At 39.5% G+C, this 27,151-nt stretch overlaps 2 protein-coding genes across 12 annotated transcripts in view; both read right to left on the bottom strand.

Moving 5' to 3' along the window:
• The window catches only part of mybpha (myosin binding protein Ha), a 32,090-nt gene extending 12,202 nt beyond the window's left edge, over positions 1-19,888 (bottom strand). For 2 of the 4 annotated variants that reach the window (XR_010905496.1, XM_067447371.1), the window contains exons 1-9: positions 19,727-19,888; positions 18,830-19,061; positions 15,012-15,056; positions 14,733-14,798; positions 12,895-13,026; positions 12,092-12,259; positions 4,389-4,477; positions 4,107-4,302; positions 3,783-3,922 (exon numbers count right to left, since the gene is read on the bottom strand). Coding sequence is in view for 1 of the 4 variants with exons in the window: in XM_067447371.1 (XP_067303472.1) it covers positions 3,783-3,922; positions 4,107-4,302; positions 4,389-4,477; positions 12,092-12,259; positions 12,895-13,026; positions 14,733-14,798; positions 15,012-15,056; positions 18,830-19,028 (1,035 nt within the window). In the remaining 3 variants the exon portion in view is untranslated. Of the gene's footprint in view, positions 1-3,782; positions 3,923-4,106; positions 4,303-4,388; positions 4,478-12,091; positions 12,260-12,894; positions 13,027-14,732; positions 14,799-15,011; positions 15,057-18,829; positions 19,147-19,726 lie in introns of those variants that run through there. The other 2 variants (XR_010905498.1, XR_010905497.1) reach the window with 2 other exon arrangements.
• A 430-nt stretch (positions 19,889-20,318) lies between these two features.
• The window catches only part of nav1a (neuron navigator 1a), a 216,824-nt gene continuing 209,991 nt past the window's right edge, over positions 20,319-27,151 (bottom strand). For all 8 annotated transcript variants that reach the window (XM_067446893.1, XM_067446894.1, XM_067446895.1 and 5 more), the window contains 2 exons: positions 25,521-25,727; positions 20,319-25,432 (listed from right to left, as the gene is read on the bottom strand). In XM_067446893.1, coding sequence (XP_067302994.1) covers positions 25,349-25,432; positions 25,521-25,727 — 291 coding nt within the window. In that variant the 3' untranslated portion in view covers positions 20,319-25,348. The remainder of the gene's footprint in view (positions 25,433-25,520; positions 25,728-27,151) is intronic.

Below are 27,151 nucleotides of genomic sequence, written 5' to 3'. Positions count from 1 at the left end.
TAAATTGAGAACAAGCCTGACAATATGTCCCTGTGGGTTCCATCCAATAAATAAATCGTAAACAAAGTGATTTGCAGTACAGTGCTAAATATCGACAAGACACAGTGGATTTGGCTAAAGTGGCTTCGGATTAAGTGTTTTTGTACTGTATGTTCTCTAGACATCTTGTATTCGCATCAAGCAAGCTGTTTAGTATCATGGCTCGCATCATGACAGTCAGAGTAATGAGATGTCATCGTGGAGCTCTCTCTCTCTATCTGTCAGCACTTTACACATTCTCAACCTGATGATCTCCTGCCAAAAAGCCATCTGACCCATGCCTTGAACACCCAGATACAAGCTTATAGATAGACGCGTCATGTCCATATACAGAGTCTCAAGACTCTTCATTTAAAGTTACAGACTAGACAGAAGGCTAAATTAAGCCTTGCTTAAGTATGACAACATACATCCCACTTAAAAAAAGTGCATTCACTGCTGCTCACTTTGTCAGTTATCAGTAAGTGTGAAGATGTGGTTTAGGCTAGATGAGTTGTTTAATACAGAGTTTCAGAATGTTGACCGTCAACTTCAGAAAGTCAAACTCTGTATTGCTATATTTATTAAAAAAATAAAATAAATACATACTAGGGGAGAGCGGGGCACAACCTAATGCTTTTTTGACTGTCTCAGTTTGTGTAAATTCACTGGGTTTCCGAGTATTTATTTTTTCTCACATTCATTTCACACGTCTAGTACAATTATGAAATGTGACGACATGGCCCATAGGTGGGGTACATGCGAGGTGGCACACTGTAAACATGAGCAAATTACAGCTTAAAATGTTATCTGATATAATCCAAACAAAATATCCAAAACAAACTAAAATATTTTGTCAATAAAATACAGTTATTTACTTTTTAAAATACAATAATGACACTTTTTAATAATTAAAAATACAATATTTTTTGAGTTTGACAACAAAAACATCGCTAAATACAGCTATGCAGCATAGTTCAAAACATAATAATAATGAATATTTTTTTAACATTGACTCAGTTTTTTTTTAATACACTCTTTTCTCATAGTTTCTCAAAAGAGTTTAAAAATGTATAGAATATAATAGCGTAGATCTAACAGGGGCTCATTGTAACGCAGTGTGACAACGCACCGCACCGCACCGCACCGGCGCGACTGGGATTTAAACCGCGGCTCGCGCCTTCTGCTGTTAGATCAGCATTAAAGAACAATCTCAACTGTTACATAACAGATATAAGATTACAATAATATCAGATTTGTCTTATTATAAATAAACACAAAAAACAGAGATGAAAATAAACTTAAGGAAGAAATGTACTTTTGCAACGGTTAAATAAATGTTCAGTAATATCTACCAAATATTTTTATATTAAATATATTTAACTAATGAATACACAAAGTTTTGTCATCCTGGCATGTGTGGAAAGTTTTAAAGACTAACCCTGTGTTAGGTTGTGACCCACGCTCTTCTATATAATAAAACGAATAATATAAATATTCCTTTTTTGATGAAGAGAAGCTCATACAGTAACTGGGTTTAAAATTAAATTTGGAATACTGTTAAATATTACCATGTTAAATTTACTTTTTACAAAATCTGCATGGGGAAATCGTTTACCCTCACACTAAATTCTTGATTGAGTGGATTCTTATTAAAATGACTGGCTTTCGCCCAATTTGTCAAACAATAGTGAATGTGGCCGCACTTTCAGGTTAGGGAATTATATTAGTTAATGGAATAAATATATTTCAAGGCTTACCTTCCTCTGGCCAAGCACTCGAGACTAGCCTGGAATTTGCTCATGCATACCACTGCCTGCTTTTGCTTCTGATTGGTTTTGGTGGGAAAAGCTGACCATAACTACTGGCCAATGATCATTTTTCTCTTGTTTTGACGCATTGAGCAATGTAGCCAATCACAAACATATCAGTTGATCTGTTGAACGCAATGGCCAATCAGAGGTGTTTAAGTTAGCCTGAGTTCGATCAGCCGCCGATCAGGCATAACATTATGACCACTTTACACTGATTATCTCTTCAACATGACACCTGTTAGCGGAAGGGGCCTATTAGGCAGCAAGTGAATATTTTGTCCTCAAAGTTGATGTGTTAGAAGCAGGAAAAAAGGGCAAGCTTAAGGCAAGCAAGGGCCAAATTGTGATGGCCAGACGACTGGGTCAGTCGTGACCCTGCCGAAAGCGCCAACACTGAGCAAGTGAGCATCAGAACTGGACCACGGAGCAATGAAAGAACGTTTTTTTTTTACATCATGTGGATGGCCGGCGCTTACCTGGGGAACACATGGCCCCAGGATGCACTATGGGAAGAAGGCAAGCTGGCGGAGGCAGTGAGATGCTTTGGGCAATGTTCTGCTGGGAAACCTTGGGTCCTCCATCCATGTGGATGTTACTTTGACACGCTCCACCTACCTAAGCATTGCTGCAGACCATGTACAGCCGTTCATGGAAACGGTATTCCCTGGTGGCTGTGGCTCTTTGAGCAGGATAATGTGCCCTGCCACAAAGCAAAAATGAGTTTAAGGTAATGACTTGGCCTCCAAATTCCCCAGACCTCAATCTAATTGAGCATCTGTTTGATGTGTCTTGCAACTTACAGGACTGAAAGGATCTGCTGCTAACATCTTGGTGCCAGATACCACAGTACACCTTTAGTGGTCTAATGGAGTCCAGGCCTCCAAAGGGGGACCAATATTAGGTCATAATGTATTGCCTTATCTGTGTACGTTAACTTAAAGCAAGGCTATTCAAATCTTACCCTGGAGGGCCAATGCGTTGCAGAGTTTAGCTCCAACCCTAATCAAACACACCTGAACTTGCTAATCAATGTCCTCAAGATCATTAGAAAATCACAGGTGGGTGTGTTTGATCAGGGTTGGAGCTAAACTCTGCACCGCATTGGCCCTCCAGGGTAAGACTTGAATAGCCCTGACTTAAAGTGTAGACATTATGTAGGCTAAATAAAAGATTAATTTTGCAGTCAGCTAAATTGATAAGCGATGCTTTGTGAGATCGCAATGAATTGAGATATACAAATGGTATAAAAGGAACGCTCTTTGCATACTTTCTAGGCAATATAATCCATTAAGTATTTGAATAAACTTTTTGCTGCATTAGGTAAAGCAATGGTTATTTATTATTCAAACCGCCATGTAGCATCACGCATACAATAGGCTATGCTTGCTTTTCTGTTCTAATATTAGCCTAGTAGTTTGTGAACATAGACACTTTAATAACACTTCATTTATCAAGAGCTGGGATGTGTCGGTTGCTGATAATGTTAAATGTAATATGCAATGCAATATGACACGTAACCATTTCATGATATTATATTTAAATGCTTTTTTTAAAGGAGGAAGCGCATTTAGCCTAACCCTGGAGTTGTTTCACCAATCACCATCCGCCTATTTCTGTGTCGCTGTTATGCATTTTATTTTTGATTATTAATATATTTATAACATTTTTAGTTATACTGTATACAAGTAATATATTTGTATATCATGAATTGTGTATAAATTAAATTGCAAATGTATCCAAATGATGTCAGAAGGTCAATACCGGGACTGCAATGTGTTTAAAACTAGCTATATTTTACGTTATGTTCATTCTATGTTAGATAGCAGTTTGATAAATGTGCACTTTTTCTCACCCCTAATAAAACTTTTCCTTAAATCGAAAGGGAAGTCCTGTAGTTGATTTCCTGAGTGCTGAACTAATGGACTAATGTGTCAATAATGAGTTACTTACTCCAGTTTTCTTGTCAGCCTTCTGAATGGTGTATCCTGTGATCTCAGTGTTGCCATTGTCTTTGGGAGGGGTCCATTCCAAAGCTGCATTGAAGCCCCAAGAGTCGACTAGCTTGACAGATGCAGGAGGACCGGGCAGATCTACACACAACCATTAAAAATGATTTAGCCTCTTTAGTATGGATCATTTTACACTGTGAGGTCTTACTCAGTAAACAGCGGTGTCAAGGAATGGACTAAGAATGAAAATGCAGGGGAGACAGAAATAGACAAGGCCCAAGAAGAGCGCTGAAATTAACGATCTCCGGATCATAGCATGTCTCACCGACAATCTGAATTACGAGGGCAGCCTTGTCCTCGAAGCTGTCGACCTTCACGGTCATCTCATAGCTGCCAGAGTCATCTCTCTCAGCCTTGCGGATAAACAGGATGCTATCCTTCTCGCTGTTGCGGACATTCACCTTCTTCGCATCCAAAGGCTGGCCATCCTTGGTCCAAGATATCACAGGTTTAGGTTTGCCCTACAAAATGGAGAATTATGGAAGATATTAGAGCATACAATAGAATAACAGCTCTGTTAGATATACATAGAAAACGCTGAACTTACACTGAATGGGATAACAAGGTTGATCTGTTCGCCAACATGCTTGACGTGTCTTGTCCTCAGGGCACGGGGCAAGCGGATCTTGGGCCGATCTGATAAAAAGTAAAAGACACAAACAAACAAAGTGCATGTTTTTAATTAAGGAGTCTTTTGTGTTTAGATTTATATTAAAACGTCTTATATGAGCTGTTTTTGTTGGCTTGTATTTTCTGTATTTTCATAAAATAAATTATTTTGTCTTATATAGATCTTATTTTGAAATGCATAAACCGTGTTATATTACACACACTGAGCTTGAAAATGGCAATACATGTTATAAAACAATGCAATGTATGTTATAATTTAATGCTTACACCGCTATTTTAACGAGTTAAAGATTAACTTCATTTGGACAGGTTTATCCTTGCTATACTGTATATTGGAGAGCGAGTCAGTGGCATCCAGAATGCATCCAGAAATAGATCTGTGAGGAATGTCAGACCGTCTGCAGGTCAACAGCCTGCATATTGCAGGCCAGTCTCATCCTCATCACTATGTTGCTCTATTTGAACCCTACATGTGAAGGGATGATGCTAAAAACAAAGATTGAAACAAGGATGTCTGTTGGTGAAACTTTCTCCACCTATACCAGCGTTTTTTTGTACCCAACATCCTTCTGCATGCCCCCTCTCCTCCTCTTAGGATGTTTACACGACAACAATGTACTTAAAACAGATGGCAATGTCGTCAAAACGATACCCGTTCACAAAGATCTGCAAAAATGACTAAAAAGGATGAATTATGTCACTTAGGGTGCGTTCACACTTGTAGTTCGTTAGTTTGGTTAGTTTGGTCCGGACCAAAAAACAAAAACAAAACATAATAGTCCTGGTCCGCTTAGCGTTCACACTGGCATTTTTAACAGCGAACCTAAAGTTACCGAACCAAAGGCTCAGGGAGACGGTAACAACCTGATTGGTCGGCTTATATGACGTAGGAGCTCGCTTACCGAACATTCAAAACAATGCTGTGTGCGGATTACACGCGCTGGCATTTTATGCATGTACATAAGGCATTATTTTTTACCAGAGAACTCATGAAGAGCTCATAAAATGTTCAAAACATTCAAAACAGCAGCCGTATTTCCTCCGCTGTGCAGAAAAGAGACGGCCGTTCTGTCGTCTGTACCTGCTAATAATGGGCAACACAGGTCCATTGATGAGAAGAGCCAGGTATGCTTTTTGTGTGTTTTTTCTAGCAATTTCGAAACATGCTCGTCTGACCAAATATTGATTAGGCAATTCCTCGTTGCTCCACGTTTGCCCTCTAACGTTAAAGTTACTCATTTTGGATAACGTACACCGATCTTCCGCGTCGTCAAATCAGCTGCATTATGCGTGGCATCTTGTGACATTATACGCCCTGTTTTTGGTTTGTTTACATGTCTTTGGTCCGTGTTGCGTTCATATATCAATCGAACCGCACCAGAGTTCGTTTGGAAGCGGACCGAGACCCATCTTTTTAGCGGTCTCGGCCCGCTTGTTTGGTGCGCACCAGGGTTCGGATGGCAGCGTTCACATATGTTCAAATGAACCGCACTAACCGAGCAACCGCACCAGGGTTCGTTTTAATCGAACCAAACATGACAAGTGTGAACGCACCCTTAGACACACTTTGGCATCTAATACGCATATGCATGACGTCACCTTTTTCACAAATTCACCGTTTTGTTGTTTACAATCATTTTCTAAACCTTCCACTTTGAAACCTGTTTTTATTCCCCAAAAACGCTGTTGTCGTGTATATGGTCAAATCGTATAAACAGTTAAAAAATTTCAGTTAAAAAATGCTGTGACTGCAGTTACGCCTTTTCCATTAAGGGATAATATTTGCCCCCTTAAAGATAGACATTGTACATTTTAGCTGTATCTAGCGGTGAGGTTGTAAATCCCTCCCTTTTGAAGCACATAGAGAAGCTACGGTGGCCGACACAGGACAAAGATGTCTTCGTATGAGACAGAAGAGAGTAGCTAGCGCTCTGAAGAAACATGGTGCCGCAAAATGGCGACTTCGCTGTAAGTGGACCCGCGGTGTATGAAGATAGAAATTACTCATTCTAAGGTAATAAAAACATAACGGTTCATTATGTAAGGTCTTTATACACCACTGAAAACATAGTTATGTTTATTATATAGCATGTCTGCCAATAGATCCTTATAAATATTACACACTGCACCTTTAAATTGATTTTCTAATAGTTTTACTAACACTACTAGGAACTCATGAAGCTAGAATTAAACAGGCTTTTATGTTTAAAAGAAGAGGGTCAGGGTCTTTATTTCGATACATTGCATGTTCAGATTTTCATAAAATAAAATATTCTATGGGATATTACATTTTGGTGAAAATGGTCAAAAACCCTGACGGTGGCTGGCAACTTTTTTATGAAAAACCTCTGGCGGGGAAAGAATTAAATGATACTTTTACATATTAGGCCTAAACTAAAACCACCAGTAGTCAAATGTGCAATTGTGTGGATATTCAGGAAAATATGATATATTTTTGCTTGTATAATATATTATCAACATTAAAAAAAAAAAAGGTAAGTTTGAGTCTTAAATCAATCTCTATGCACAGTCTGTGTCTATATTTATGCTATAAATGCAGTTACACTTTATTTGAAGTCTCCGTTACAGTGTAATTATACATTTAGGTACTGAGTAATACTAATTAACTAACAAGGGTACGAGTGTGGTTTAAGTTAGTTGCATGTAATTAAGCACAATTTATAGCAATTAGTAACTACATGTAATGTGTGTAACCAAAAAGCATTACCGTTGTCAAGAAGCACTAATGAACTCTGCAAGCAACCTATCATATGCAGTCAGTTTTGACCACAAAAGATGAGACTTGACGTCATACATTTGACCTATTAAACACTAAAATGTTCCTGTTTTTACTCTAGGAGCAGCATTTTGTCTGTCAGAAATTTAAAATGCTATGTTTAGCATTTTGTTTTTAATATTTAATGTTATTTTAAGGTGGAGTAGAATTAAATGAACATATTTTGATTTATTTTGGGTATTCCTTCTGTCACCTTTCATACCCCTGTTTTAGGAACCACAGCTCTAGATAACCATGTGCCACCCAGGATCTTTGTCCTCTCTGATCTAAATCCTTATTGGCTGTCCTCTCCGAGCACATCTGTATCTGTTATCAGGGAACAGCCTCCCAAATCTAGCCCACCAGACCTTTAATCCTTACTTCCCAGGACTCCAAAGCAGCAAGCTGAGTCATTAGGACAGGAAACAATTGACACCCGTGGAGCGACACACATTGCTGAGCTGACATGTTGACACAATACTTGACTTAGGTGGCACTATGGGACGGCACAGTTGGCTTTGAAGGTTTGCATTCAGCTCTCATTCGGCTTACTTTAGCATACCTGACCTAATTTCTCTAATGCCTGTGCTTGTATGTATAAAAACCTAATCCTGCTTCTTCGATCCCTTTTTGCAGTCCATGTTCGTGAATCGCTGCCACACACCACAGCATTCACCTGCTAAACCCAAATGGATGAACAGAGCGTTCCCTTTGATTCTCCAAGCCAACACGCCTGCATATCTCTTTTCAGTCAGGATTGTTTGACCTAATAACAATATTAGCTGATTTTAGGATCTTATTTGGGCATAAACATTTTTTTAAAGATATAGAAACAAAAGAAGTAACAGTTCAAAACGCAAGGCGGCCATGTCAGCATGAAAAGCCTTACTGCCCCCCTCGACCTGAACATTTGTCTCTGTTGTCCTCTCTTATCAGTGACCATGGCTATTTCTGATGTCTGATTTGATATAATTGATCTAATTGTCTGAGGAATTCCACATTTTATAAATAAAAGTAAAATAAAGTAGTTCACCCAAAATGAAAATTCTGTCATTATGTATTCACCCTCAGGTTGAACATAAAGGAAAATATTTTGAAGAATGTTGGTAACCAAACAGTTTCTGATCCCCATTGAATTCCATAGAAAATGCACGCACGCACACACATACAGCTCATCCTAAAGGATGATTAGGAGCACTTGTTCAATTTCTCATTAATGCAATTATCTAATCAACCAATCAACCAATCACATGGCAGTTGCTTCAATGCATTTAGGGGTGTGGTCCTGGTCAAGACAATCTCATGAACTCTAAACTGAATGTCAGAATGGGAAATAAAGGTGATTTAAGCAAAATGGTGCCAGACGGGCCGGTCTGAGTATTTCACAATCTGCTCAGATACTGGGATTTTCACGCACAACCATTTCTAGGGTTTACAAAGAATGGCGTCAAAAGGGAAAAAAATCCAGTATGTGGCAGTCCTGTGGGCGAAAATGCCTTTTTGATGCTCGAGGTCAGAGGAGAATGGGCCGACTGATTCAAGCTGATAGAAGAGCAACTTTGACTGAAATAACCACTCGTTACAACCGAGGTATGCAGCAAAGCATTTGTGAAGCCACAACACACACAACCTTGAGGCGGATGGGCTACAACAGCAGAAGACCCCACCGGGTACCACTCATCTCCACTACAAATAGGAAAAAGTGGCTACAATTTGCACAAGCTCACCAAAATTGGACTGTTGAAGACTGGAAAAATGTTGCCTGGTCTGGTGAGTCTCGATTTCTGTTGAGACATTCAGATGGAGTCAGAATTTGGCGTAAACAGAATGAGAACATGGATCCATCATGCCTTGCTGTGCAGGCTGGCGGTGGTGGTGTAATGGTGTGGGGGTGTTTTCTTGGTGCCCTTTAGGACTTTTAGTGCAAATTGGGCATCGTTTAAATGCCACGGCCTACCTGAGCATTGTTTCTGACCATGTCCATCCCTTTATGAACACTGATGGCTACTTCCAGCAGGATAATGCACCATGTCACAAAGCTCGAATCATTTCAAATTGGTTTCTTGAACATGACAATGAGATCACTGTACTAAAATGGCCCCACAGTCACCAGATCTCAACCCAATAGAGCATCTTTGGGATGTGGTGGAACGGGAGCTTCGTGTCCTGGATGTGCATCCCACAAATCTCCATCAACTGCAAGATGCTATCCTATCAATATGGGCTAACATTTCTGAAGAATGCTTTCAGCAGCTTGTTGAATCAATGCCACGCAGAATTAAGGCAGTTCTGAAGGCGAAAGGGGGTCAAACACAGTATTAGTATGGTGTTCCTAATAATCCTTAGGTAAACATATCAATAAAATTGCGAATATCAATCAATTATTAATTATTTTATATTAATAAAATATCTTATTATTTTAATGTATTTTTGTGAAGTTTACTTTTTCAAAAAAAATAGTTGAATCATTAAGAAAAATGATGTTGTTGCAAATAATTTTATTAATCTTTAATAAATTTTTAATTGTATTAAAAAAGTGATGTTTACATTTTATGGTATATTATTATTCATAAATCATTAAGCTAATTAAGTAAACAAAACTTTAAATATGTGTTTTTCAGTTTTTCATTGTTTTCTTCTAATTGTGTGATTTGTTTGTTGCCTTTGTGTTGGGTTTATGAACAATAAAATATGTAAAAAATAATATTTTATATGTAACATTTAACAAAATTGTAACATTTTTAACTATATTTATCCATTAAATAACATTTATTTAAATTAACTTTGAGTATGTTTCACTCTTAATCTGTATTATTTATGCATGATACTGTTTATTATTAAGTTATTTTAATCATGTCTCCTTTAACATAATCATAAAGTGCCCTATCATACACCCGGCGCAATGTGATGCCAGGCAAGTGGTTTTTGCTAGTTTCCATCGCAGTTGTCATTTTTTCTCATCCAGCACCACATTGTTCAAATAGCAAATGCTCTCGTGCCCATTTGTTCGCCCATGGTCTGAAAAGCATGTGTTCAGGGGGATTGTTGAAGTGTTGCTATTTTAAGGGACTGAAATCCACTGTTGACCAACAAAAACTTGCTCTAAAGTCAATGCCGCTGTATTTTTGTGTTATTTAAAGGGCGCGTTAGTAATACATACGTACACTCTGTTTATTACAGGAGAAGCGTACAATGGAGAAGCCTTCAGTTAGCCTGACAAGCCAGACCCACATCAAGATGTTTGGTCTGGAAACTCACCATTGACAGCTCAATCCGAGGGGCGGATAAACGGTTGTCTTTCAAACTCCCTCTGCACGCGATAGGATAGCGCTACAACCAACCAGAACAACGAAGGTGAAGCAGAGCTCGTTGATAGATTAAACATTCACCGTATCCAGTCGGCAAAACTCCGAACACATCTTCCCTTCTTAAGAATGACTTCAGTGCCGTTCTTTGTCCTTTTCTCAGAGAAAAGCTTAACTCCAAGTCTTCCGGAGTCGTGGTCAGAGCTGATTCGAAAGACCGCCGCCGTTCGCCAGTTTCTGTGTTTACTAGAAGCACGCAAACGCAACTCGGCCGTCGTCATTATGGCCCCGCCCACCGACTCTATACACGATGTGATTGGCCCGGCAAGAATTAGGCGATTACAGCTCAGAAGGGTATTGAGAGTTGCTAGACGACACTCGCGGGCAGATTAGATTTGCTGCCGCTAGGGTGCGTCTAGATTTCTAGGCTAGCCTTCAGCCTTTCTGCTAGCATATTTCTCCATGTAAATAGTGAATCCACCATGCTGCAAGTGCAACTGGCTTTTAAAGGGAATCAGAGATGAGACTCTGATTGTTTTTTTTGCATGTTACACCCAAAACACACCCATGACTCATTAAGAGACAAGTACTACCCTTTTGGACCATGCGCCTGGCCTGCCGGCTGTTTTACACGTCGTTAAACTAGCAAAAGTGGATTCGGACTAAGTGCCCCTGCACCATGCATTCTAGACCATGCGTTCAGATCGTTAAAATAGGACCCGAAGAGTATTAAGTTTATAACTTGTAATGTAGAATCACCCTTTGAGAACCAAAGTGCAATCAATATAATATAATAAAAATGTACTAAACAGGGCAAATTAACTTAAAATGAATCCAATTCCACAGGAAGACCACAGACTTGTCACCATGAAGTGACTTTGAGTCTTTAGTAAATCCGGAGAGTAGTTTCATAACACCAAATGAGGGTTTGCCCTGACGCAGGCTGTTAATAAATCTGTCCCAGTGAGTCAAGCTCGATCTCCACCAATGAAAGTGGTCAAACGCAAGGGCAAAGAACCAAGCTTTGAATATAAACACTGCAGCAGCAATGAAAGCAATTCATACAATCCTTTTGGCTAGATTAAAAACTCTTTAAATATACACAATTATGCAAGTACTACTCTCCGTTTAGGAGGTTAATGTACAGTATGTGTTTACTGTGCTTCTCAGCCCTGAGCTCAGATTGCACTGACAGCCTTAGGTCTTTATGTGTGTAATTTAAATGCTAATGAAAGCTCTTGTCGGCGCAAGCCAATGGGATTTATATTCCCACAGCTGTTGAATCCATTGAGGGCAAGAGAGGTAGCTAAAGGCTGTGCACTTCCACCAGCTCCTCTCTCTGTGGCATACTGTCATCTGAGCTTCGGCAGTAAGCCACATGAGCCAGGGCTCAGATAATACACTGAAAATCTATAACACTATGAAGTAATCAGTGTTTGAAGTAACCAGACTCTGTGAAGTAACCAGAGATGATTCGTCACTTTCATCTGTCCCCTACACATGCAGGTCTAACCTCTCCAATGATACACAGACACTCACCCATGATCTCACGGACGGGGACGGGCTGAGGCAGGACTACGGGCTCGCTGCGGCCTCCGGCATTCATGGCCACCACGCGAATGTTAAGTAGGTCTCCGGTTGTCAGGCCGCTGATGACAAACCGGTTGGACGTGGTGAGTTCGGTATTGGCAGCCACCCATTCAGAAGCTATATAGTGTAAAAATGGACAGATGCAGATAACAGATAAGTTCATAAAAATGCGTTAAATCATTATCAAATACTTTAACTTGTTATAAACTATGGGTAGATTTAACGGCAGATGACATGAAATACTTTTGGAAAGTTTCCATGATAAATATAAAAATAAAACAATATATTTTTTTAAAGCACAATCATAAAAGTTTGTGCATTTTAATTACTATAAAAATAATTTAATTTCAGAATTGGTCAACTTGTGAAGGCAAAAAGGTGATTCCTAAAAAATCGGAAAACCTAAAATCTTAATGTTATACGCAACTACCCATTTAAAAAACCAATATGAATTTCCAAACACACTAGCAGTGAAGTCAGTATAGATCCACAAATCTAAATGTGGGATGTGCAGATACGGTGACAGTTGGTTGAAAGCATCCCTTCCTAATAGGGAGACTCACAAGGGCTAGCCATAAATCAGTCTGTGGTGACATTTCAAAGACAGGTGCTATAGCAGACTGTTGTAGAACTCCCTTTTCTTGTGACATCTGATAGTTCGACATGGTTCAATTTCAAGTTGAAGGCATGATGATTGAAACACTACCCCTAATCTAAAGAGCTTATCAGCAATACTGAGAGGATATACACACATCCTTCCTTGCAGTATTCCACAATGTATCCATCCAGTCCAGAGCCAATGCTCTCCGGGGATCTCCATTTAAGAGTGACTGAGGTTTCATTGACATCATCCACGCTGAGGTTCTGTGGGGCACTCGTGGGCACTGCACATTCATTAGAGACATAAAATCATAGTCATAGCAGGAAAAAAAACACATGGATTTAGAAATGGATGGATGGATAGATGGGTGGATGATGGATTAGGTGGGTGGATTTAATGAATAAATGAGTGGATTAATTAATTGGGTTGATTGATTGGTTGGATAAATGGATGGATGGATGGATGGATGGATGGATGGATGGATGGATGGATGGATTGATTGATTGGGTGAATGAATTAGGGGGATTGATGTACTGGCAGGATGGTTTGGATGGATAAAAGGGTAGATGGATTGGATTTATGGATTGGGTGGATGAATGGGGTTGATTAGCTATATGGATGGATGGGATCCATTGAATAGATTGGCCGATTGATTGATTGATTGATTATGTGGATAACGGATAAATAGATGGATGGATTAAAAGGATGGATACATGGGTTGGTTGATTGATTGATTGATTGATTGATTGATTGATTGATTGATTGATTGATTGATTGATTGATTGATTGATTGATTGATTGGGTGGATTGGCTCTATTGGATATATGGATGGATTTGGTCCATTACATATTGATGGATGGATGGATGGATGGATGGATGGATGGATGGATGGATGGATGGATGGATTAGGTGGATGAATGAGGTTGATTGGATGAATAGGTGGAAGGAAGGAAGGAAGGAAGGAAGGAAGGAAGGAAGGAAGGAAGGAAGGAAGGAAGGAAGGAAGGAAGGAAGGAAGGAAGGAAGGATTAGGTGGATGAATGAAGTAGATTGGATGGATGGATGGATGGATGGATGGATGGATGGATGGATGCATGGATGGATGAATGGATGGATGGATTGAGTGAGTGGATGATGGGTTGGTGGATGGATGGATTGAGTGTATGATGATTGGATGGGATGGATAGACTGCATGGATGATTAATGGATGGACTGGGTGAGTGGATGGACTGGGTGAGTGGATGGATTGGGTGGACTGATGGATAGCTGTTTGGATAGATAGATGGATGGATGAATTGGGTGAATGGATGGATTAGGTGGATCAGTGGATAGATGGATGGATGGATGTATTAAGTGGATGATATGTGGACGGATGGATGATGATAGGATGGGATGGATAGATTGCATAGACAATTAATGGATTGATAGACTGAGTGGGTGGATGAATTGGGTGGATGATAATTAGATAGGATGGATGAATTGGGTGAATGGATGGATTAGATGGATTGGTGGAAGGATGGATGGATGTGTTGATGTGTTGGTTTAGGTGGATTGGTGGATGATGATTGGATGGGAAGATTGCATGGATGATTAATGGATGGTTTAGGTGGATTGGTGGATGGATGGATGGATGGATGTGTGGATGGATGGATGCATTGGGTGAATGGATGGATGGATGGATGGATGTGTGGATGGATGGATGCATTGGGTGAATGGATGGTTTAGGTGGATTGGTGGATGCTGATTGGATGGGTAGATTGCATGGATGATTAATGGATGGTGTAGGTGGATTGGTGGATCGATGGATAGATGTGTGGATGGATGGATGCATTGGGTGAATGGATGGTTTAGGTGGATTGGTGGATGATTATTGGATGAGTAGATTGCATGGATGATTAATGGATGGATGGATGGATGGATGGATGGCTGTGTGGATGGATGGATGAATTGTGTGAACGGATGGTGTAGGTGGATTGGTGGATGGAGTACCTGCTGGAGGAGGTGGTGTTGGTGGTTTAGGTGGCTCCTCTACAGGTGCAGCTTCAGCAGGAGCAGCTGATGATCAAATATGCAGGATTATTTGGATTCAGAGTTGTATTTATTCAAATGCATTATGGATTTTACAGCCTATAAGTCAACAAAATCATAACAAAATATTGGAGAATGAACTGTAACCTTAAGAATCGTCATTTTCTAAAGGGTGTAAGACACAGTGTCTGGATCAAAACTGAAATTTAACAATTAAATATGATAACAGAAATGATTTACCCTCAGCTGGAGCATTAGTAGAAGGAGCAGCTTCATCAGCGGGGCCTAACAGCAAAGCATTACTTTCATTAGAGCAGTGCCACTCAGGAAAGATGGCTAGAATACAGTTTTTTTTTTCTTTCTTAGTAATGGTAGTTTAGCGTCATGGAGCAACAGTTACAGGAATAGTACCTTCTTCTGCGACAGGAACTTCAGCAGATACATACTTATAGCTTGCCCTCATTCTGATGATGTTAATGAAGTCAGGTGACAGGTCACGCCAGTCATTTCAGCATGCAGTGAGACACACTCTTCCACCACAAGCTAATCTTGATCGCACCACAGACGTTGTTGGTGATTAGTGGTTTTTGCACTCAGCAGCGGGGTTGTAGTAACTGAGCTATTGTCTGGCAAAGCTTCATAGACGAATCATTTCCAAAGGGGTGTCACCACCGGACGATGACATAGAAGAGCGACGGAGAAACATCAGAGACAGCAATTCTCAGATTGAGATTTTGAGGAAGATGTTGCAATGTCTTCTGAAGACTTTTGTCGTTGTTTTAACGGAAATGAAAAGTTTAAATCGCTTAAAACAGACACTTCAACCCGCGGACATGCGGGAAAAAGGCAGACTTGGCAACACTGCTCAGCAGGCCAGTTTACTGAAGAGGTAACATGTGAGGGGAACCTGTTTTGATCCTGAGATGTGGATTTATTCATGCATCTTAAAATTTAAAACGGTCAAAATGAACGTTCAGATGCTATTTGCACTCTTATGCAAAAGCAAAGTAAATTTGACAGTAATAATAATGTGAGTAGTAATAATCACGTGTTATTGTTATAGCTTTACCCCTATGCCCTACGACGTCCCATCAGCAGTCCAACCCTGATCAGCAGGGGCCGAGGCTAGTGTTACATGCTAAATAAACGTTAGAATATATTAGGTAGACGTTAGTGGATAGGTGGTCATAAATTAGACTGCTTCTGCAGATCCAGTGATTGACAGGTGCTATGGTATATGTTTAAGGGGTTAGAGACATCAGGGACATTTCTACATACACACACATTATAATTAGACGGTTCAGTCTTTCTGTGGTTAGATTAAATACATACATGCAACACCCACGACAGAAGTTATCTTCCAGCAGTTTGTGGATGTTCAGAATGACAAATCCATTTTCCTAAATTAATAAATCAGTTAAACCAGCATATTTGCATATTTTAATCTTTGCATATTTTGTCTCAGCCAAAATATCAGCGTTTTACAGCGTTAACTTTAGTAGTTTGGTATTAGTTGCCAGTGCCGGTTTCATAATTTCAGTAATATAATAGAATTAATGTAATTATATTATTCATTTATATTTATTATAGTGCTGTCAATAAATTGTTTTTTTCAGTGATTAAGTGTAAGTATTTCAGTTAACCTTGAAATTAAAGGGTTAGTTCACCCAAAAAATGCAACTGATGTCATTAACTCCTCACCCTAATGTCGTTCCACACCCGTAAGACCTCCGTTCATCTTCACACACAGTTTAAGATATTTTAGATTTAGTCCGAAAGCGTATGCAAGTGTATGCACACTATACTGTCCATGTCCAGAAAGGGAATAAAAACATCATCACAGTAGTCCATATGAGACATCAGTGGGTTAATCAGAATCTCTTGAAGCATCGAACATACATTTTGGTCCAAAAATAACAAAAAGTACGACTTTATTCAGCATTGTCCTCTCTTCCTCATTCGATTTCAAACCTCAAATAAAGATTCAAACGGTTATGAATCAGCGGATTGACTCATGATTCAGATCGCGTGTCAAACTGCTGAAATCACGTGACATTGGCGATCCAAATCATGGACATGGACATGATTCTGGACATGGACCATCCATCTATCCATGGATTTTGGACAGTATAGTGTGCATTCACTTGCATACGCTCTCGGACTAAATATAATATATCTTTAACTGTGTGTGAAGATGAACGGAGGTCTTACGGGTGAGGAACGACATTAGGGTGAGGAGTTAATGACATACATTTCATTTTTGGGTAAACTAACCCTTTAAAGAAGAAAAAAAACAAAGATAGTTTATTTTTTAAACACATGGATTGATGAACACATGATGTTTTTATCAATGAGGGCCAGCATTACGGTGCCCCCCCCCCCCATTTTAAACATTAGTAATAGCCATTCAGCATTACAGTGTAAATCCATTTTTAACATTTATTAGGCTTCAAACAATAAAACCCATAATACATTTCATCTTTACCTGTGCCCTTACCTGACTAACAGAAATTGTTGCACTGTTTGCACTGCATGAATTGTAAATTAAAAATAGTTACCTTTAATCCTTAGTTACCTTTGTTCTTTGATTAACTTTAATTTTGTGATCATATAATGTAACGCTAGCCATAGGGTGACAGAAAAACGTAAATGGAAAAATTGATGGCCTGCATTAACGTGTTAATATTGACAGCACTAATTAGCATTTTACAGTAGCAGCAATAACTGTAACTATAACGGCAAATTACAATGCATGGTACATTTTTGTGAAGAACATCGTCACCAGCATTGGGTAAGTTACCCTAAAAAAGAAATGAATTACTTGCTACTAATTACCTTCAACTGTGAAATTAGATTACAATATATTGGATTACTTTTTAATAATTGGATTAAAAATTACTTTCTAAATCCCGAATCAGCCTCGACCCAACTTGAACCAACAATAAAACGATAGACACGAACCTACTCTTTTGATTCTTTCAAATAAAGGTAGAAGGTTAAAAACATTTAACATTAAATACATGTTACATGTAACATTTCATGTTGATGTTAAAGGATTAGTTCACTTTAAAATTAAAATGATTTACTCACCCTCAAGACATCCTTGGTGTAAATGACTTTCTTCTGATTAATATCCGGATGTTCCCAAGCTTTATAACGGCATTGATGCGTTTGTGTAAGACAAATATCCTTATTTATCAAGTTATAAAGTAAAATATCTAGCCTCCGTCATACAGCCTTCTGTATTCAACTTTACAAAAAACTATACGTCGGACGTAGCACAAGCGTTTTGAACTGCGAGAGGCGATACACTTTCTTCGTAAGTTGAATACGGAAGGCCGTCCGGCGGGAGCTAGATATTTTATTTTATAATATGTTAAATATGGATATTTATCTTACAAACCCCATCAGTTCTCTTCAGAAGGCCTTTATTACCCTCCGGAGCCGTGTGGAGTACGTTTATGAGGGATGGATGCACTTTGTTGAGCTTCAAACTCAATGGACCACTGCCATTATAAAGCTTGGAAGCGTCAGGATATTTATTAATATAACTTTGATTGTGTAAATCAGAAACAAGAAGAAAGTCATATACACCAAGGATGGCTTGGGGGTTAGTAAATCATGGAGTAGTTTTCATTTTAAAGTGAACTACCCCTTTAAATCCACTATTGTTTTTTTTTTAAATAGAATTGTTAAATAGTCTATACAGTATTTAATACAATTACATCAGTTTGTAATTAAATTAAGAGCAATCCCTTACTTTATTTTTTCAATTACAGTAATTAGGTTACTAAGCAAATTAATTACACCCAAATGAATTGAACATCACGTTCCTAGTAGAGGAAGGAGCATGCAGTTCAGTAGGGGGCGTGTGCGAGACAGCACTGATGATTCAGTCATTCTTTCATTGAAACACTTTTTTTCTGTATGAATGTTAGTCTTACTAACATAATCTGAAGTATTAGGCTTTTAAATGAGATGTGGTCAGGGTTAGGCATACTCTTAGGTCTAAACTGTTTTAAAATAATAAAGACCAGCGTTCAGTATGAGTGGAGTACCTTCAGGAGCCGGTGCCTCTGCAGCGGGGGCAGATTCGGCCACTGGGGCTTCAGCCGGGGCTTCTACAGGCGCTGCTTCAGCTGGAGGCGCCTCAGCGGGGGCAGCCTCGGCCACAGGCTCTGCAGGCTCTGCAGGCTTCTCCTCTTTTGCAGCAGCCTTCTTGGCTGACTTTTTGATAGGTGCTGGTTTGGCTGGCATGATGCTTGGGAGAAACTCAACAGGACTGCCGGTCTTTGAAATGGAAATGTCTTTTGGGACGTTCAATTTATACCACCTCTGAGTAAGAACCTTCAGGACTCCTCCTCTTCTTTAAATAGCCTTCAGTAGTACACAGATAAATCTGTTCTTATCAACTCGGGAATAACCCTCAGTCGCTCCTTCTTAACTGGTCTCACCCCATTAAGTTATTCATAGTAACTTACTTGGTTAACTCAGTAGGTATCATGCAGCTTCTGTGCCTAGAGTCCAATATTTTCTGACTCTTGTTTTACTTGACCATTCTCATTTAGTATTTATTTCTTAATGGCTTGAATTTATTCCGACTCCTTGACATTTGGCGCCCTCGTTCGTCTAAAATTGTAACTGCGATGTGCGGTCCATAACGGCCGTTACAAAATTAAGACAGTAGAGGGAGACAAACTTCAAAAAGCAGAAATCTTTGACTTGAAAGGTGTCAGTGTTCAAAAATACAAATGTTTTATTTTATTAGGTAAGCATACTCGTTTATCAAAGCTCAAAACATTTGTTCAGATATTTCAAGGCGTCTTAAGATGCTATTGTGTGCAGGGCTAATGCAATTAGGTTTGAAAGAGAGAGAGAGAGAGAGAGAGAGAGAGAGAGAGAGAGAGAGAGAGAGAGAGAGAGAGAGAGAGAGAGAGAGAGAGAGATCAGCTCACCTCAGTCTGTCCGTCTTTTTCTAGTGTTCGGTCGGCTGCGTCTAACTAACTTGACCGTAATAACAGCGCATTTATTACCTCGGTAGTGAGAAATGTCGTTGTTTTTAAGTTGCTAAACTATTTTACTGATACATCCATCACAGCAGCGCTGGCGATATGTTACTCTGCGAGTGTGTGTTCAGTGAATGTGTGTGTTTGAGAGGGAGGAGAGCAGAGAGAGTGCGAGAAAGAGTGCGTTTCGAACACACATAAACGTAATCATGCGGAAAACCATGGAAATAATGTGTCGTTTTTACCCTATTATTCACTATATTTCTTTGCTTGGTCAGTGTGGTTGTGGGTTTTGATTATTTTGCTGTTGTTGGCTGTAAAGACATTTGAAATAACTGAAATGAACATGTGGCGAAGCGATATGGATCTGTAATGCGGTCAAGATCCGCGGTCGTCGTTCCTTGAACTGTAATCCGACCGTGCGTTTCCCGTCAGCCAATCAGATTGAAGCATTCAACAGCCCGTAGTATAATGTGATAATTGTCAAATATCATTTTTAAACTGAAATAAGTGAAGGAGTCCAGTGAAAGAGACATTTAGTGTAGGGATGGCACGAGTTTATTGAAAACATGAGTGAATATTTGATGGATTAAATTCTCTCAGGTAAGCACATGCCTTTATAACCCCTCTCCAGCAGACAGTTCGCAAAATAATAATAATAAAAAACAACATTAACAAAAGGTGTCTCATCCTAGGGCCGGATTTTTCATATTTTACTGTGATTGTGGTCGCAGATGAGTTTACTATTTACAATGTTTACAGTTGCAATGCTCTATACAAAATAGAAAGATTTCTTAAAGAGAAAGCAAGATCCATTTCTTAAAAACAAAAAAAGAAGAAAAACTGTTCTGTTTGAAATCCCAATGGGACAGGTAGGTCCAATGTATTTTCCAGACAAACAATGGCTATATACATCAACGACATTAAAACACCATCAAACCTGCACATTAGCTTATCACATATACCATTGTTATCTGTCATTGGTACTGACAACTGAACTCAGGTGAAAATGTTATTCCAACGCTGCATAGTGACAAATCATCAAACCTTCAAAACCTGACAAATCATCAAAAAAAAAAAAAATATTACAGAGCACAGGTTTTGTATTATTATTGTGCCTGCTTGAACATTCAGCGTTGTTATTCAGAAACCAGTAAAAATCACGAATAAATTAATTCATACATAGTTAGACATAGAATATTAAGTTGTCCGAACTATATCAGTTGGTATGAGAGATATGACAAAGCACACTGTACTATGATGCAAATATATCTGTGGCAGGAGAAGAGAAAATGGGAAATGGCTTCAGTTGGAAACGAGACTCCCTGTGAGCTCAAATCTCAACGTAATTTCATAAGCTAGCATAAAAAAGGATAGCACGTTCGCTCGCATTCTTATCCTCCACAGCAAACAATCCCTTGCAAAACATAATAGTTTAGGTATTGCAATGTCCAACGAGTTGGCTTATATTAGGCACATTTTCAAGACAAACAACTGGGAATCTTCCCCAAAGCCCCAAACTATCCATAAGCTATTAAGGGAAGTTTGTTGATCATACAATGAGCTGTTAAAGTGCCCCTATTATGCTTTTTAAATATATAAACCTTTCATGCCATGTATAATATCGTCTGAATGTAAACGGTCTGCAAAGTTGTCAAAAGTGCACGATAAGTAAGGGATAATCCCCGGCTAGCTGGCGTGGCGGCAACGAAACGCCTGACGCGAAGATAACCATTGCACGCTGTAGACCAATCAAAACAGACATCTGACCAATCAGATCACAGTAGGCCAACGGAAAGAAGGGGATTAAAAAAACATGGTGCCCTATTTTAGCGTCCTGAGCGCATGGTCGGAAGCACACGGCGAAGGTGCATTTAGGGCGGGCCCGAATACATTTTTGCTGGTTTAACATTGAAAAAAAAAAAGTTGGTACACCAGGCGCAGGGTCCAAAAGGGTTATACCTAGTCTTTTAATGAGTCAAGGGTGTGTTTTGGTTCCTTGTGTGTGTTATAAGGAGAGTGTGGGCACATTGTGGACCCGCTTATAGGCACATAATACTAACATGCTCTTTAAATAACACAACAAATACTGCGCGGTTGACTTTAGAGCAGGTTTTTGTTGGTCAATGGTCAGTTCATTAAAATAGCAACACTCCACAATGCGGCTGAACACGCCTGGTCTTCAGACCATGGATGAACAGATGGGCTTGAGTGCATTTGCTATTTAAACAACGTGGGGCTGGATGTAAAAAAATTATAATTAGAAAAAAACCTCTTCGTAGCCCAACTACATTGCATTATAGGGCCCTTAATCTTTAAACTCCTTTGAACTAATAATTTGAGATTCGTTGAGAAATTAGGTGATATTAAATGCATATTATGAGAAAATTACCTAGAATGCATAAACCTGTTGTAGGAGACCTTCTAAACAAAATTAGTAACCTTTAAAATAGCATAATACGGGCACTTTAAGACAGATCTTGAGGTACTTGTGTGATTTGAAGCACCGCTGCCACTTTTTTTCATTGTTTTTTTTATGGGGTGATGAGACCAACTAATCGTAAAAGCTATTTAATACCTTGTACGATCCGGAAGAGAATAAAGAGGACACTTGTATAGTGAAAAATGTACATAGGCAACATGATCTAGTTACTTTGTGGCAGTTAACTTGCCCCTACAGGAAAGGCAATAACTGAGAGATGACCGCGATCCTCGCTGTAAATGTAAATCTAACCAGACACATTCAGTTTATAGTTGTTATATTTTACCCTTGCAATGTTTATTCTACCATAGACCTTTTTTGTTAGAATTTTTTGGCAATTTTTTTGGAAAATCCTATTTACAAATGTCAGACTAAGATCCTTTAGTAAAAAAACGTACAAAAAAGACCTTTAAAAAAACGCTCCTGCGGTTATTCATTTGGAGAGCTACTTCTGACATTGACAGGACACGTAAACACAAGCACAAGAATCGACAAGCATCATCAAGAGCACTGGAAGTGTTGGCAAACTCATTTTTTGATCCAATTTACATTCTGTGATGTTTACTCTGACATTGCTATAGTGCTTGTACTAAGACCGGTTAGTACACGAGAGAATCATGAGAAATGATTTTCAATTCGGTAATAATAATTTAGGTAAAAGATCCCGTTGCTCTTGTAGACTGGTTGCCAACACATCCTTTGGCGTGTCATGATAAGGTGCCTTTTTTTAACTATAATTTTCCTGAAAGTTAAAGCTTTCATGCACATACAGATCTGGAGCACTTGTAATCAGCCAATAGCAAACGCATTCATGAGTTACAATCCACCATTATCTTTTTTTGTGTGTGTTGACATTTTGTAATCATTACAGTTAAGTATTACTGGAATGGTTTGAGAGATTATAAAAGACCCTGACATGGGGGCCATCCTGTGACTTCAAATTACCGTAAATAAAACCCAACTATTACAACATTTCTTAAACTGGCTACATTGTTACAGAAGACCAAAGGACATAAGTGTGTGTGAAACCATAAGCTTACACTGATGTTATTTAGCTTTGAACCTTGAGGCATAAAGGCCAAAAATAACCTACTCCAGACAAAACAAGTTGTTTAAACCATTCTGGCTTTGTTCACACTGCAAACGATCCTGATTTGTTTTCAATCACATTCTAGCCCCATCTTATTTGGTTTCGTTTGTTTAGGCAGTGGAGTCAATATCCAGTATATCTTCTGACTTGTTTCCACATGGTATTAAGATGGGTTTTTGGTTATTTTATCACAAGGGGTCACTGAAACCATTTACGGAGGAAGCCAGGCGTAATGTAAACGCTTACTCGTCCTGAATGCATTGTACTTCACTGCGTTGTACCAAAAAAAAAAATGTATTAGGATTGAAGCTGCCATTTGTATCCTTTGCATTGTCTTCCTTTGCTGCTTGCTTGTATGCCGTGTAACACAAGCTCATTCATTCAATAGTATTTATGCACTGCACTTGATGCAAGTTAGAGCGTGCTTCGAGTTTCTCAACAAAATCCAAACACAAGTGATCACACATTTGAAACATGTTAATACCTGGTGGAAAAAGGGCCTACATTAGTTGCTACAGCAATGACATCAGCAAGCGAATCCGGTTTGGGGTGTCAGTGTGAACAAAGCCTCTGATTATCTTAATGATCCATGAGCACCTTGGATATTGGAACTAAAGCCGTAAGTATACTTCCCTTGTCCACGTTCTGCTCCAACTCGGGACGTCCATGTGATTTTTTTCATCACTTTAGCATGCTGATGGCCATGCACAACGTCTGGTTTTTGTGTCCGCCAATAACGAGCACTATTTGAGTCCTCTAACACAGCTATACTTACTCACAGTCAAAAAAGCATAGTTTGAAAGGCTGCATGCTCAACTGTGCGCGAGAATGAGATTAACGTGGAAAAGGAAGTATACCCGGGTCTTAAGGTCAAAAGCACATAAACGATTACTAAAGGTAAGATGTTGCATACTGCTCCCATGCACCGGTAACAGCACCTGTTATTCCTGCCAGCGACTGAATCAACCGAGGTTGCCCCCAACTGTATCAGGTGGTGGATCACATGAGCCTCACTGTCGACAAAATTCAGCAACTTTTGTAGACAATGAAAAACCAACACATGAGCTTCACTGTCTGCTCTCTGATTGGTTGTCACATTTGCATATAGTTAAACTTTGCTCAACTTTGTCCATTGCCGACAGTCTCTGTAGCTCATGGAAAACGAATGAATTCTGGTTGCTTTGCGGTTGAAATCACCTGTCAGAGTGAGCGACCCTCGAGTTTTAAACAAACAGTCAGTTCAGCTCTTGCTTTGAAAGCTACAAATCAAAGTGCAACCTCTCAGAGATCTACAGTCTACATCTGTCTCCTTCATGGCTGCATGTTTGACAGGAATAAATCAACCTGGTTATGGGTATATACTGCACCTTAAAACTGCATCACTATGCAAACTGAGGTAATATAGAGTTATTTTCCGATTGCTATGAAACTGAATTCATGATATATGGAGGGACATCATTTAAGGCTGAATTCTAAGCACCATCTGTTACATTACATTTTGCATCCATGCAAGTTGGTCTATATGTAACCACACCTTTGTGTACAGGGTTCAGGCGACTTGATCTTGAGGATTGAGTGTCGGTACTCTTGCAAAAAAGAATAAATAGATTTTTGGTCCAAATGGACAGATATTATCTAAAACAAAAGAAAAATTTAAGAAATATGGAGCACATTTTGTTCCCAGTATGGCAGACAAGAAAATCCTCATCTTCACAATCATCCAATCTTCACAATCCTCTATTGCAAGTATTGCCATGCAACTTGCAGGTTAGATAAGCAAAGGAAGGACCGGTTAAGACAACAGTGCAAAAAAAAAGATTCTCGCTTAGATCTGGCAGAATGAGTTCCTTAACCTAGATGTTCTTGAGATGGAGAAGAGTTCCTCTTCTCGACTCTCTCAAGCCTTTTGAAGGAGACAGGAGGTGCAAATCAGTTGTATAGAACATTGTTTTGAAACAGCACTAGCCATTAGCGAGCTCTCAAAGTCTTTTAGCTCAACCTAGAAAGTGGGGTTGCCCGAAATGTCCCGTTCTGGTGATTCAATGTAGTTGGCAGACTCCTGGAGTTTCAGCAGCATTGCCATCTGAAGGATAGACAGAACAAGGACAGCTTGTCAGAACACATGCAGACTTGTTCACACAGGTTTAGGTGTAGCTGTACTGGACACTCACCAGTGGATCGGACTCCATGGTGGGAAGGGACATGTCCTTGTTGGACCTGTCGTCACTCGGCTGCTGGAGTGTTGAAGCAGCGTTGGGGTTGGTGGTTGGTGGAGGGAGGTGAAAGAGTTTGGCCTGGTCCTGCTGAGCTGAAGGCCAGGGCAGCGTATCCCTCACCCACTCCACTGGATCCTCCCATGCTGCTTTCTGACCATGGACCTAAAATATATATGAATACAGATATTAAGCTTCAAGACTCCCCTACACTTAACTGAGACACTAGCATTAAAAGTGTTTTAGTAGTAGATAATCTCTGTTCCTAATCCAACTGAGATCCTCATTTTGGCCCAATTTTAATCAGAATCAGAATTAACTCTTGAACCATCCTACGTTTTACAGAAAGCTACAGCAGCCTGAACAGGCTAGCACAACAGCTATGGCCAACAAACTAGCTTAAGCAGTGTTTTTTTTTTCCAACTAAGATTCCAGAAAGCTTTTCTACAAAGTCAGAGGATAACCAGAAGACAACGACAGAATCAAAAGCATACAGAAGAGTCAAAAGCATACAGTTGTTAGATTAAAAACATAATGTGTTAAAATCAGCTGGGGGTGGTATTTGAGTCTCTTGCACTATTCGTACGATGCACATAGGTGACCATTAAAGGTGCAGTAATGACTCCTTTCCACAGAGTGGTATGGTTCAGTACAGTACACTACAATTCAGGACCGTAAACCCTGATCCGCCTTGTGTTTCCACCATCAACAGAACCCTTATGATAGGCGTGGTGTAGCATTTGAAGTCCCTCTCACGCGATTAAGAAAGAAACACAGTAAACAACAATGGACAACATACAACATATCTTGTTCTTGCTGCTTGTCATGTGGCTGTTTGTCACAAGAAGAAAAGCTTTGTTTGAGCCAAGGCTGCAGGCTACAAGGAAAAACACAGCAGAAAAAGCATGCGCAAGTGACGATTCTCTGTCAACCAATCATCCATCGTTCTGTAGTGAGACTAGATCCAGTACTGGACTACTGTGCTAGGTACCCCAATGGAAGGGTGACAAAAAGTGGTATGGTACAGTTCGGAATTAGGGTACCATTCACAACTTCTGACAATGAAAACAGCAAATTGTGTATGGTATTGAACTGTACTGAACTGTATGGCTTGGTGGAAACAAGTAAAAAATTAAATAATCGTTTTTTGAGAAATTCTGTTGAAAGTGGATCAGACCAAACACACTTGTAGCCAATCAGCAGTAATGGGTAGCAATACATAATACTAATACATTCATTAAGGGGGAGGTGCCTGTGTTGCATAGCGTGTTTGTGAATTTGGGGAAGGATCTATCAAGATAGGGCTGTGATCATTTTGGGTGGGGGCATGTTTTGGTGATTTCAAATATCAACAGTTTCTCAAAAATTGATGACTGCACCTTTAAGTGAGTTGCTACCTATGAAGTGTGTTTCACTTTAGTGCAACTAACTACTAAAGTAGGGGTGTCCAATCCTGCTCCTGGAGTACCACCTGACACCTCGGAGTTTATCTCCAAAACACCTGTCTGGAAGTTTTGAGTAATCTTGAAGACCTAGATTAGCTGGTTTAGGTGTGTTTGAATAGAGTTGGAGCAAAACTCTGCTGGACA

Source organism: Pseudorasbora parva, chromosome 6 (genome assembly GCF_024679245.1).
Source record: "Pseudorasbora parva isolate DD20220531a chromosome 6, ASM2467924v1, whole genome shotgun sequence".
In the NCBI taxonomy this organism is placed as follows: Eukaryota; Metazoa; Chordata; class Actinopteri; order Cypriniformes; family Gobionidae; genus Pseudorasbora; species Pseudorasbora parva.
This window is presented reverse-complemented; position numbering and strand designations above follow the sequence as displayed.